Source organism: Chiloscyllium plagiosum, unplaced genomic scaffold (genome assembly GCF_037043375.1).
Source record: "Chiloscyllium plagiosum isolate Xiang-an unplaced genomic scaffold, Cpla_swu_hap1 HiC_scaffold_5, whole genome shotgun sequence".
NCBI classification, from domain to species: Eukaryota; Metazoa; Chordata; class Chondrichthyes; order Orectolobiformes; family Hemiscylliidae; genus Chiloscyllium; species Chiloscyllium plagiosum.
In genome coordinates this window covers 31,160,688-31,175,029 of record NW_028270143.1, presented here as the reverse complement: position 1 = coordinate 31,175,029, position 14,342 = coordinate 31,160,688, and the positions used below count along the sequence as shown (strand labels likewise).

Sequence of the window (14,342 nt, the reverse complement as noted above, 5' to 3'; positions counted from 1 at the left end):
TGGAGAGGGCACAGAAAAGGTTTACCAGGATGTTGCCTGGTATGGAGGATTTCATCCAGGAAAGAAAGGGCCTGTTCCTGTGCTGTGTTGTTCTTTCTTTGTTCTTAATGAATCTCCCATTGATCTGTGGACAGTAACATGTTCTCCTACAATAACTTCAGATAACTTCACCCCACTACCTGATTCTTTTTTTTAACTGCCTTACAAGGACCAGGAGCTTCTAGAATGTGTTCAGTAATTACTGTCATTTGAACTGAATTGAATTTGAATTTATTGTCATGTGTACTGAGGCACAGTGAAAAGCTTTGTCTTGCGAGCAATACAGGCAGATCACAGAGTTAAGTAGTATAGATAAGTAAATAATAGGTAAACAGCATCAAAAACCAAAAACACAGGTACAGGCAAATGTTAAGAGTTTGTGAGTCCATTCAGTGTTCTAACAACAGTAGGGTAGACACTGTTTCAAAACCGGCTGGTGTGTGTGTTCAGGCTTCTGTCCCTTCTTCCTAATGGTAGAGTTTGTAGAAAAGCATTGCCAGGGTTGGATGGATCTTTGAGAATGCTGGTGGCCTTTCCTTGACAGCGGGCCTGATAGATGGATTCTATAGATGGGAGGCTGGCCTTTGTGATTGTCCGGGCCGAGTTCACCACTCTCTGTTATCATCTCCGATCTTGAATGGTACAGTTGCCATACCAGTAGTGATACATCCAGATAGAATGTTCTTGATGTCGCACCTATAAAACTTGGTAAGGGTATTTGCCGTCATGCCAAATTTTCTCAACTGCCTGAGGAAGAAGAGATGTTATTGGGCCTTTGTAACCAGTGCATACACATGAAGAGTCCAAGAAAGCTTGTCATTGCATGCCATTTAAAGTAATCTTTCATTTAGGTTATTTCAAAATCCAATTCAGGAGCCAAAACAGTCCTGAATTTTAATTTGGCAAATGACCGTAGACATCATCTCCAATAGACAGAGACTGTTGGATTTATAGCCTAAGCCACCGCTCCACATCAAGTGCTTTGCAAGGCAAGGAAGCAAGACTCCATGTATTATCTCAGCTGGTGCAGGGATTGAACCTGCAGAGTTGGTGTCATTCTGCCCCACTCCCTTGCCATCCAGCCAACTCAGCTAATGAGCCCCATCATTTTTGTAGTGTTGTGCTAAGTGTGCACCCTCCTACAAGATGAATAGACAGCAGTAATCTCTCTCTTTTCCAATGGAAGACCTATTATGGGCCATCTTAGTAACTACTCGCCTGAATTATGAAGGACATCTCTCATAACCAATAGCACTGCCATGAGTTTGACCTTTTATGATCCACTCAAGATAGAAGTGTTTGACATGCAGAGCCGCTTCTTCATTTCAGTTGCTTTCAGAGGTAACAGAACCACACCTTGGTAAAGAATCAGTATTTATTAATAAACGGATGCTGACAAATTATCAGGAGACAAGATGGTGATGGAAATAATGCATGGGATAAAAATTGATAGAAAGAATACTCTGAAAAGATTGGCTGGCCTAGAGTGGATCATTTGCCTAGTATGATGGTTTGCATCCAAGATCACGAAAGAAAGTGGAAGTTGGAGATAGCAGAAATGCTGCCATAATTTTCCAATCTTCCCGAGATATAGGAGAGATATTGGGGCTTGGAGAATGGTAAAATGTGACTCCCTTATGAAGATAGTGTGTAGAGACATTCCTAGTTAGTACAAGTTAGCAAGTCTAACATCAGGGGCAGTTAAGGTTGTAGAAAGAATAATCAGGGAAAATTAACAGGCACATGGAAAGATTTGAGTTAATTAAAGAAGACCAGCTTGGATTTGTCAGAGATGGATTGCACTTGACTAACCTAATCGAATTTTTTGATAAAGTAACAGGGAAGCTTGATGAAGAGAATGCAATTGATGTTGTAGATCTGGATTTTAGGAAAGCTGTTTGATAAATGACCAGATAAAGGGTATAAATTTGAGACTGTATAAAAATTGGTTTACTGACAGAAAACAACTAGTCATGATAAACTGTTAATTTTCAGACTGTAGAATAATACATAGTGGTGTTTCCAAAGGTCCAGTGCAAGAACAACTGATCAGCTGGATATTGATGCACAGAGTAAAATTTCAAAAATTGCCAGTGATACCAAACTTGGAAGTGTGGCAAGGGGTGTAGACAATGTCAATTACCTGCAACAGAACATAGTCTGATAGAATTTAATAGCCAGGTGAAGTATTGCATTTTGGCAGAAGGGATATGGAGAGGCAATATCCATTCAAAAAGGTCTACAGGAACAAAAAGAACTGGGGTTTATGAGTAATGGTCTTTGAAGGTGGCAGTACTTGAGAAAGATAAACGTGCATAACTACGGGAATACGTTGGGGAATTGCGACTAACTCTATTGCTCTGCAGAGAGCCAAATGAGACATAATTTTCTCCCTGCCATGCCAGCTAGCCAGCAGTAAGAAAGATGGGAGCCAGCCCTTCCACCCAGAGGCCAGTTCCATTATTCAAAGTTCTCTATGCAGCCCCCACTGAGCTCTCCCCCCCACCCGCCGCCAGTAGCAGGTAAACCCTGGCTGCCTCCCAACGGGCTGTGGGAAGTTGGTCTTCTATTCAAATGTTCTTTTTACCCACAGTGACTCCTTGATGATAATAGCCACCCCATAACACAGCATCCCTTCTCTCAACCTTTGCCTTCTCAACCATGTCTGCCTGAGTGACCCCTGTGCCCCACCTGCCTGGTCAGGGAAAGTTGCGGCTCCAGGTCCCACTGGCCACCAAAGTTAGTTTGCCACCTCCTCCAATACCATCTCCACCCACCCACACCCACGCCCCTACCAACCTCCCCACCACCTCCCCAGTCGTTTGGGCTGTCAGCAAGATCCATGCTATGAATATTATTTTCAGTCCTATGACTCTATTGGAAATAAAGTGTTGGTCTGTAAATCCATTGATTTTTTTTGCAGGAATTGCACTTTCCATTTATCACTTGCCCTCGTCTTCTGTTCTATTAGAAGTTCTTAATCCATGTAAACAATGTGCTAACTATTCCTTGAACCTTATATTTCATCATTGAAACTGTGTTTAAATGTCCCTTAAAAACCCAGTCACATCAAAAGTAACGCTCTAGTCTTTTACCTTAATTACTCCGTCAAGAGTTCCAACTGATTAATAAGGTGTGACCCTTCTATTTCCAAAACCATAGAAAATTTCCCAAATAATATCCTAAAATAAGATGACCAAGATTAAATGCAGAAAGGTAAAGATGAAAAGTGTGCATTTATGCCACTTTTGTACTGCGTTAGAGGATATAGCAACAATTGTTTGTTACTGTTGTAAAAGTAGGAAACTGCATTTTTATGGCTTATCACATTGGGAAAACCTAACTAAAAATGACAGTGCTGTTAAATGTAATTCATAGCATTGCATAAAATGCCTTCAAGCAGTTTCCACTGTGGATGTTAGACTAACTGGCTTGTAAAGAGTAGGATTATGCCATATTCTTCTGTAAATATTGGGACTCCAGTCCTCAAGTGCATTTCCATAATGTATGAAGCTCTAAAAAATATCATCTAAAAGAATATTGGTCATTTCCGTATTTAATTCTCTAATTAGCACTGCTGCCTCACAGCGCCAGAGACCCGGGTTCAATTCCTGCCTCAGGTGACTGTCTGTGTGGAGTTTGCACATTCTCCCCGTGTCAGCGTGGGATTCATCCGGGTGCTCCGGTTTCCTCCCACAGTCCATAAATGTGCAGGTTAGTTGAATTGGCCATGCTAAATTGCCCGTAGTGTTAGGTAAAGGGGTAAATGGGTCTGGGTGGTTGCGCTTCGGCGGGTCGGTGTGGACTTGTTGGGCCAAAGGGCCTGTTTCCACACTGTAAGCAATCTAATCTAAATCTAATGAATTGGGGAACATAACCCATTTTACCTGGAACTTTATTGACATTTAATTCTTGTAGTTTCTTAGATGTCAAGTATCTGAAATATTCATTATGCATGATTTTAAAATAACAGCTTTGCCTGCATTCTGTCACTGTATCCATCATCCTAACAGACCTTCTTTTCCTACATTTCTCCTTTATGCTCTGTGGACTAATCCAGCATCCATAGCAGAAAGAGTCATACAGCACGGAAACAGACCTCTTGGTCCAACTCGTCAATGCCGACCAGTTGTCCTAACCTGATCTAGTTCTATTTGCCAGCATTTGGCCCATATCTCTCCAAACACTTCCTGTTCATGTGCACATCCAGATGCCTTTTAAATGTTGTAATTGTAATTACTTCCATCACTTCCTCTGGCAGTTCATTCCATATATGCATTCCATACCCGAACCACCTTCTGTGTTAAAATATTGCCCCTCAGGTCCCTTGTAAATCTTTCCCCTCTCACGTCAAATCCATGCCCTCTAGTTTTGGACTCCCTTACCTGGGCAAAAGACCTTGTCAATTTGCCCTATCCATGCCCCTCATGATTTTATAAACCTTTAGGTCACCTCTCAGCCTCCAATGCTCCAGGGAAAAAAAGCCCCAGCCTATTCAGCCTCTGCCACAGCTCAACCGCTCCAATCCTGGCAACATCCTTGTAAAGAAAAGACATTTCAAAATCCTTGGGTCTTCCCACTGTAATTTCTGACAAAGGACTGCACCTTAGGCTGACTGTCAGATACCTCAGGGTCCTGACCTTTTTCTGTAGTTCCTTTTAGCCTAATGTGGAGACAAGGATTGTGGCAGAGGGTGGCAATACTTCTGCCTGCCCTAAACAAGATCATTGACATAAGAGTAATGGGGATGGGGTCTCCCAGGATCAGATGATACTGCATCAGTGCCTTCTCAGAGGTACAGAAGTACAGGATTGTATTCCATTTTCCTTTTCCATTTATGGTGGTGAGTCCTGTCATGAAGTCAGACTGTACTACAAGAATCCCTAAATGTTCAACAACATTTGAGAACATTAGCAGATAGCCAGCCCAACCCAGGACAGAGGACAGCCTCTCAAGAGAATCAGCGCTACCATTTTAAACAATCCTTTTCTTTTACTGTTGATGTTGGGATTACCTTGCCTATAGCTAGAATTTTCCTGTTTTCTGTCATATCTGAGAAAAAAGAGAAAATGTTGTTACATACAGCAATAAATTCCTGAATTAAGCCTACTGAGAAGAAAGCTGGTAAAAGGAATATATTTTGTTTACTTTAACTCTGTACTGAGGGATGCAGCATTCACGGTATTAAACAGCTGTGCTTATGGGTTCTACATTTTTACAGCTTGGCCGGAAGCTGGCAGGAATTAAAATTCAGCAATGAGTTTCTTTCAATCACTGAAAAATGTCTGCCTACGTGATCTCAGTGTGGGCAATAGTACGAACATTACAATTGTCTTCCTTACTTCAGGTTCAGCTATGATGTCCCTGGCAGAAATGGATCCTGCTCACATTTGCAATCTAGACTAATAAGGTGAAGAATTGCTACTTACATAAGGTGCCAAAAGGGACTTTCTGGCAGTGAAATTACCATTCATTGAGATGTTAACAACTTCATAAAAGGAAGCAATTTAAACTTACTAAATAATCAAGGGTCAAAAATGCAGAGAGGAAATAAATACAATAACTATCACAAGAGAAAATATGCTAAGGAAATCGATGGGGATAAAGACAGAAATGTCCTCTGGACATGATAAGATGCATCCTAGGATATTAAAGGAAACGCTACAGAGATAATTGATGCACTAGTAATAATCTGAACAAGTCCCACAGGATTAGAAAACTGCCAATGTTATACCTTTATTTGGAAAAGGAAGGAGACAAAAAGCCAGTAACTATAGACCAGTTAGCTTAACGTCTGTTATTGAGAAAATCTTACAGTCTGCTAGAAAGGATGGAATAGCAGAGCATTTAGAAATACATAACATAATCGAGTAGAGTAAACATGGCTTCAATGAAGAGGAAATAGTGCCTGAAAGATTTACCAGAATTCTTTGAAGAGGTAACAAGCAGGATAGGTAAAAGAGGAGCAGTGAACATAATATATTTGGATTTTCAGAAGGCATTTAACAAGATACTACACATTAGACTACTTACTAAGGTAAGAGCCCATGATCTTGGAGGTAGTATATTAGCATTCGATAAAGGATTGGTTACGTAATAGAAGATAGAGAGTTGGAACAAGGGCACCCTGTAACTTGTGAAGTGCCGCAGGGAAGAGAGCTAGGTCCGTTGTTATTTACAATATATAGTAATAACTTGAATGACCAAGTGAATGTACTTCAGCCAAGTTTGTGGATGACAAAAATATATATGGGAAGGCAAGTGATGACAATGACACACATTCTGCAGAGAGATATAGACAAGTTAAGCGGGTCGACAAAAATGTAGCAAATAGTATATAACATGGGAAAATGGGAAGTTGTGCTGTTTAGTCGGAAGAATATCTTTTAGATGGAGAAAGACTGTGGAAAGCTATAGAACAGTGGGATTCAGGAGTCCTTGTCCATGAATCACAAAAAGCTAACATCAAAGTTCAGTGGGTAATTGGAGAGGCAAATGGAATCTTGGCCTTTATTTCAAAGGAAATGGAGTATAAATGTAGGGAGGCTATGCTAAAACTATACAAAGCACTAGACAGAATGTAGTTGAAAAACTGAACCATTTTAGACCCATTATGTAAGGAAATGTACATTGGCATTGGAGGCAGGCCAGAAAAAAAAACACTAGATTGATACCAGGGTGGTTGAGTAAATTGGGCATGTAGGCGAAAGTGAGGACTGCAGATGCTGGAGATTAGAGTCAAGGTTAGAGTGGTGCTGGAAAAGCAGAGCAGGTCAGGCAGCATCCAAGGAGCAGGAAAATTGACGTTTTGGGCAGGAGTCCTTCATCAGGAATTCCTGATGAAGGACTCCTGACCAAAACGTCAATTTTCCTGCTCCTCGGATGCTGCCTGACCTGCTCTGCTTTTCCAGCACCACTCTAATCTTGACTCTCAATTGGGCATGTACTTATTGGAATATAAAAGAATGAGAAGCGACCTTATTGAAACATGTATGATTCTTAACAGGCTTGATAGGGTGGATGTGGAAAGGTTCTTTCCTGTTGTGTGTGATTCTAAACCCAGAGGGCATAACCTCAGAGGATTGCATCTTTGAGACAGAGGTAAGGGGGAATTTCTCAGCTCAGAGAGTAGTGAATCTGTGAATTTTTTACCACAGAGGGCTGTCAAGGATGGTTTGTTAAGTATATTTAAGGCTGAGATAGACAGATTTTTATCAGTAGGGGAATCAGGGGTTATAGGGACAAGGCAGGAAAGTGGAGTTGAGGATTACCCAATCTGCCATCATCTCATTGAATGGCAGAGCAGACTTGCTGAACTGAATGTCCTAATTCTGCTCCTGCATCTTGTGGTCTAAGGCAAGACAATTGAATAGAAAAATCAGGCAGTCGCTCCCTCCGAGTGTGGGAAAAATTGAGCTGTGAACAATTTTCTTGATTTTAGATATCTATTTTGACAAGACTTTACATTTTTCAATTTCAACCAATATCTGTTCTTTCTGGTCTGAGACTACCATTTCAGATGGAATCAGCGATGGCACTGCAAAATGTAGCTGCTAATTTAAAAAAAAATGTTTCCAATCTAATTGTGCTAATTATGGCATACAAGAAGACTGCACCAACAACAATATTGCTATATAAAAGTGCATAACTAGTAAAATGCAAAATCCGATTCTTCACATGTGCTGTGTGTTTATAGCTTTGTTATGCTATATAGAGGAATTAAAACTGCTTCTCTAGGCAGATTCAAGGCGCTCCAGAAGTTTTTTATTTTTCTCTGCTATGTCTCAAATTGAATGGTTAAGAAATATGAATAAGATATAGGTTTATGGGCATTAAGCCTTTCCCTTCACTGATTTTTATAGTTCAATGGTTTTCATGTATTTATCCTATGGCATGAAAGTATCTTAGACATTCCTCTTCATCTTGGTGTATTCTGTGGAGATATATTTATTCTTGTAAAAGATGTGGGCATTTCTGGCAAGGCCAACATTTGTTGAACTGACTGGCTAACTAGACCATTTCAGATAGTAATTGAGGATCAACCACATTACTGAGAGTCTAGAGGCACCATATAGGCAAACCAGGTAAATACAGATTTCCTTCTTTTCAGAATATTTGTAAACCAGATGGGTTTTACAACAATTTGTGTTAGTTTCATGGTCACTATTACTGAGATTAGCTTTCAATTCTAGATTTATTAATAGAATTGAAATTTCAACAGCTGACATGTTGGAATTTGTACCTGTGTCTCCAGATCATTAGCTTGAGCCTCTGAATTCCTTGTTCTGTGGTTTACTGCTATGCATTTCCCCATTACAGCCTGTAATTTTCTAAAATTAGATTGTAGTAATTTGATTAAACATTGTGCTTTATAAACATTTCTAAGCATCACATTTATCTTGTTCACTCTCTCGTTGCTCAAAATGTTACTGGAATCCAAATTGATCAAGTAAACTAGGAGTTTAGTTCTTTACAGTTTAATGTTTAATATTATTTATCCATTTCAAAAGCAGTGATTTCTATTGTCTTACGCAAATCTTGAAATGTTTATGTGATTTTTTTATTATTTATCAAAGTAGACTTTCTAATTCAAATCTTGTTTTAATTTAGCTTGAAGGAGAGCTTACACTGGCACCCGGTTTTATTGCTCCTCCCAACTTGGACTATATTGGGTACCATAAGTACATTGATGAAATGCTTCCTCCAGAAAGCCCAGTGTTATATGGTCTGCATTCTAATGCTGAAATCGAGTTCCTCACAGTAACATCGGATAATCTTTTTCGAACGTTAGTGGAGATGCAGCCAAGAGATTCAACTATTGGAGAGGGATCTGCACAGACTACAGAGGAAAAGGTCAGATTTTTTTTTAGATTCCCTACAGTGTGGAAACAGGCCCTTCGGCCCAACCAGTCCACACCGACCCTCCGAAGAGTAACCCACCCAGACCCATTTCACTCTAACCAATGCACCTAACACTACGGGCAATTTAGCATGGCCAATTCACCTGGCCTGCATATCTTTGGACCGTGGGAGGAAACCGGAGCACCCGGAGGAAACCCACACAGACACGGGGAGAATGTGCAAACTCCACACAGACAGCTACCCAAGGCCGGAATCGAACCTGGGACCCTGGTGCTGTGACGCTGCAGTGCTAACCACTGAGCCACTGTGCCGCCCCTTATTGCAGAATTGCAAATAAGGATTGTACACAAGTTTTCTTAATATATTACAAGTAAATATGCAACAATGCAAAATATCTGTTAATTTAACTTACCATTTTATATATATAAATGAACAGAACATGAAAATACTGAAGTAGGCTCATTTATAATGGTGGAGAAAGTGAGGGCTGCTGATGCTGGAGATCAGAGCTGAAAATGTGTTGCTGGAAAAGCGCAGCAGGTCAGGCAGCATCCAAGGAACAGGAGAATCAACGTTTCGGGCATAAGCCCTTCCTGAAGAAGGGCTTATGCCCGAAACATCGATTCTCCTGTTCCTTGGATGCTGCCTGACCTACTGCACTTTTCCAGCAACACATTTTCAGCTCATTTATAATGGTGTTCTAGATGACATGGGTGTGTGTGTATATGTATATGTAATGTCTGTACATTCCTGAGCTCTTGCTCTGTCATTCATCTGCATTCAGAGTAAATATGGAAACCAGCAGCATGAGACCACAAATTGCATAATTCTGAAGTTGGAACAAGACTTCAATACCTTTCTAAATTTAATAACAAAATATGTCAATGATACACAGCAAATAAATCAGCAAGCTGGAGAGACAATAACTGTTCAGATGTAAATCATCATCATGACCAGAGCTTGGATTTGTATAGTGTCATTAATAAAATATAATGGCCGAAGGCATTTTAGAGGAAGGTTAGCAAACAAATTTGAAAGAGAGCCATGTAGAGATATTAGGTCAGATGTTCAAAAGTATAATTAAAGAGATATCAGCAGGAGAGAGGCAAAAAGATTCGGAAGAGACTACCAGAGCTTAGGGACTAAGCAACCAAAGCATAGTGGCTTTTAGCATAGTGAATACAATTGGGGATGGATAAGAAATAAGATATCTTGGAGAGTTTTATCATTTAGGAGGGTAAAAACAATGAAGGTCATAGAAGGATTTGAAAACATGAAGGAGAATGCAAAATTAAGGTGTATTCAAACTGGGAGTCAATATAGATCTACACAGACTAATGTGTGGGTGAGGTATATTAGGAGTTAGGATGTGGCCAGCAGAGTTTTGGATGAACGCAAATGTATAGAGGGTCAGCCTGAAAGGCATTAAAATAATTAAATCTAGTCACCTCAAAGGTATGAATAAGGGTTTCAGCAGGCAAGGGGCAAAATCAGCTGACAATAGCTGGGTGGCACAGTGGTTCAATGGTTAGCGATGCTGCCTCACAGCGCCAGGGACCCAGGTTCAATTCCAACCTCCGGCAACTGTCTGCATGGAGTTTGCACGTTCTCCCTCTGTCTGTGTGATATTTCTTCCGGGTGCTCTGGTTTCCTCCCACAGTCCAAAGATATGTACATAGGGTGGATTGGACATGCCAATTTGCCCATAGTGTCCCAGTATGTGCAGGTTAGGTGGATTAAGTGAAAATGCAGGGTTATAGGGATAGGGTTGGGAGTGGATCTGAGTGGGATGCCCTTTGGACTCAATGGGCCGAATTGCCTGCTTCCACACTGTAAGAGTTCTATAATTACAGAGGTAACAGGAAGTGAACAGTCTTGGTGATGAAGGAGATATATGCTCACAAGACCACCTCAGGTTTAAAGTAAACAAATGATTGTGAACAGTTTCAGTTGTTCAGCAGAGAGATGCGGTGAGTTTTAGCTTGGACCAAAAACAATTACCAAAAGAACTGCAGATACTGCAAATCAGAAGCAAAACCAAATTACCAGCATACCTCAGCAGGTTTGGCAGCATCTGTGAAGAGAAATCTGAGTTAATGTTTCGATTCCGGTAGCCCTTCCTCAGAACTGTACTGACCCGAAACATTAAACTGATTTCTCTTCACAAATGCTGCCAGACCTGTTGAGCATTTCTGTTTCTGTTTCCAAACATAATTACTTTGATCTTACCAATAACTAGAAAAGGAAGTTTCTGAAGGAAGGAAATTTTTGCCTATCCAGTAGTGCTTGTCAAACAAATGAAATGACGTATTAGGGAGAGGTGTTGATGAGGTAGAGCTGTCAGGATGTCCAGGTACATGGAACCTGACCTTTCAGGAAAAATATTTTTATGATACTTCCTGCTGTTTGAAGCATTTATATTACAGCTGACAGCAGATTTATGTATTATTTCTCAGTACCATTGACTTTGAATGTAAATGGAATTAAATCTATTTGGGAGAACCTACCATGTATTGCACGAGTAATGAAAAAAAAGCAATTCCAAGTGCATAGTAGTTACCATAGTTGATCACTGTTGATGATGATTGTTAGCACCTACTAATGTACCCAATTGTCTGATGAAAGGAAACAGATTAACATTTGGTGTGTTTAATGTCTGAATGTAAAATCATTAGCAGAATTGCCACAGGGATCATTTGTTTGGAACAAGTCCAGAAACAGAAGACTGCCGAAATGATTGCAAAGAGGGATGTGCCATTTTTGTACTTCACTGGCCTTCAAATTTATCGTCTTAATTTTCACCACCAGACAATACCAGGACATATCTCATGTGTTCCATGCTAGTGCAACATTGTAATGCATATGAGATTTTCTCAAGTGCTGTTGGGTATTCAAAATAATACTTCATAGAAAGAAGAGTCAGGAGGTGAGTTAATGACTGCAGTTTTCTTTGGAAAAACAGTGAGGAAAACCACACCCACTCATTTTCATTTACAGGCAGCCTTAATAATGTTTGAGCTTACTGGATAAGACTATGAGAGGTAGATGTTGGATCAGAGATTCAGTAATTGTACATTTCTCATCCCCATTTCCTTGGACAATATTTCCTAAATTGAGTGACTCTCACAATCAATACAGCCCTGAATCTCTCAAAGATTAATTGGAGTGTTTCTATTTCATTCTATCATTGTACTAACAAAGAAAGCTTTTTTGCTCCAAACAAGTGCAGATAAATACATTTGTAATAACCTTTTTTTTAGATTACTTACAGTGTGGAAACAGGCCCTTTGGCCCAACAAGTCCACACCGACCCGCCGAAGCGTAACCCATTCCCCTACATTTACCCCTTCACTTAACACTACAGGCAATTTAGCATGGCCAATTCACCTAACCTGCACATTTTTTTTTTGGATTGTGGGAGGAAACCGGAGCACCCAGAGGAAACCCATGCAGACACGGGGAGAATGTGCAAACTCCACACAGAGAGTCGCCTGAGGCGGGAATTGAACCCGGGTCTCTGGCGCTGTGAGGCAGCAGTGCTAACCACTGTGCCACCGTGCCACCCAAAAGGGACTTTATCTCCAAGGCACAAGTCGAGAGTGTGATGGAATACACCCCACTTGCCTGGATGAGTGTTGTTCCAACAACACTTGAAGCCTGATACGATCCAGGACAATGCAGCCCATTGTCATCACATCCAGCAACATTCAGTCCCTTCACTATCAATGCATAGTAGCAGCAGTGTTACTACCTACAAGAAATGCTGCAGAAAATCACCCAAGGCTCCTTAGACAGCACCTTCTAAACCCATGACCACTCCAGCTTGAAGGATAAGGGCAGCAGATATATGGGAACAGCACTACCTGCAAGTTCCCCTCCAAGCCACTCACCATCCTGACTTACAAATGTATCACTGCTCCTTCAGTGTCAGGTCAAAATTGTCCTTTAATGGTATTTTGGGTTTATTTTCACCAAATGGACTGCAGCAATTCAAGATTGTAGCTCACCACCTTAACGAAAGCAACAAAGAATGAGCAATAATTTCTGACCCAGCCAGCAATGTTCAGATCTTATGAGTGAGTACAAAAAAAAGATTCCACTTCTAACAAAGGATTTTGTGGAGTTTCAGTATGTGTGAGGAGCGAGGCTGCCCTTAGGGATTCGGAGTAGTTGTGCTCACTGAGTTGCCCATGCTAAGTTTCCCGTAGTGTTAGATGAAGGATAAATGTAGGGGAATGGGTCGGAGGGTTGGTGTGGGCTTGCTGGGCCGCAGGGCCTGTTTCCACACTGTAAGTAATCTAATCTAATCATGATGGACAGGCTTAGAGAGTCAGGAGGTGAGTTAATCACTGCAGTTTTCTTTGGAAAAACAGTGAGGAAAACCACACCCACTCATTTTCATTTACAGACAGCCTTAATAATGTTTGAGCTTACTAGATAAGGTTATGAGAGGTCTAGGACGTCCATTGTCAGGCTGTCTTGGGAAGTGTATTCCCCAGTCTGGAGGTGGCTTGAGTCATCTTCTGCTTACTACCTTGAGTCTTAGTTAGCCTGTTTGGTCAAGGCTGAGGCACTCTGGGTAGTTTCTGATGTGGCTTAAGCAGACATGGTTCCTTATGCTCTTTGTGGCCATGCTGTGGGTGGACAGGGAAGCAGATTTTCTCTGGACAGGAAAGCAACCACCCCAACACACACAAACGAAGTTGCATCAAGACACTATTCAAAAGGGCCACAACACACTGCAGCACACCAGGACTGCAAAAAGAGGAAGAGGAACGCCTGTACAAGGTATTCGCCAAAACGGATACCCACGCAATTTCATCAACAGATGCCTAAGAGAAAGACAACGGAACGAGGACATGCCGCAAACTAAAGGACTAGCCACATTACCATACATCAGGAGCATTTCAGAACTGACAGCCAGACTACTGCGACCACTAGGACTTATAACAGCATACAAACCAACAGCCACCCTCAGACAACAACTCACCAGAACGAAGGACCCGTTACCCAGCATGAGCCAAACTAATGTAGTGTACAAAATCCCATGCAAGGACTGCACAAAACACCATATAGGACAAACAGGAAGACAGCTAATGATCCACATCCATGAACACCAACTAGCCACGAAACGCCACGACCATCTATCCTTAGTAGCCACACACGCAGACGACAAGCAACATGAATTCGACTGGGACAACACTACCATTATAGGGCAAGCCAAACAAAGAACAGCCAGAGAATTCCTAGAAGCATGGCACTCATCCACAAACTCCATCAACAAACACATCGACCTGGACCCAATATACCGGCCACTACAGCTGAAACTGACAACCGGAAGCGGCAGGGACAGGCCACTATAAATGCCGGAGGAAACACCACAGAAGTGCTTCACAGGAGTCTCCCAAGCACTCAGGATGTCACCTAGACAGGGGACGAAA

At 41.3% G+C, this 14,342-nt stretch overlaps 1 protein-coding gene across 4 annotated transcripts in view; it reads left to right on the top strand.

Annotated features, from left to right (window-relative positions):
• Positions 1-14,342, top strand: part of LOC122550241 (dynein axonemal heavy chain 11-like) — a 286,822-nt gene that overhangs the window by 243,207 nt on the left and 29,273 nt on the right. For all 4 annotated transcript variants that reach the window (XM_043690997.2, XM_087987074.1, XM_087987076.1 and 1 more), the window contains one exon: positions 8,650-8,892. In XM_043690997.2, the coding sequence (XP_043546932.2) occupies positions 8,650-8,892 (243 nt within the window). The remainder of the gene's footprint in view (positions 1-8,649; positions 8,893-14,342) is intronic.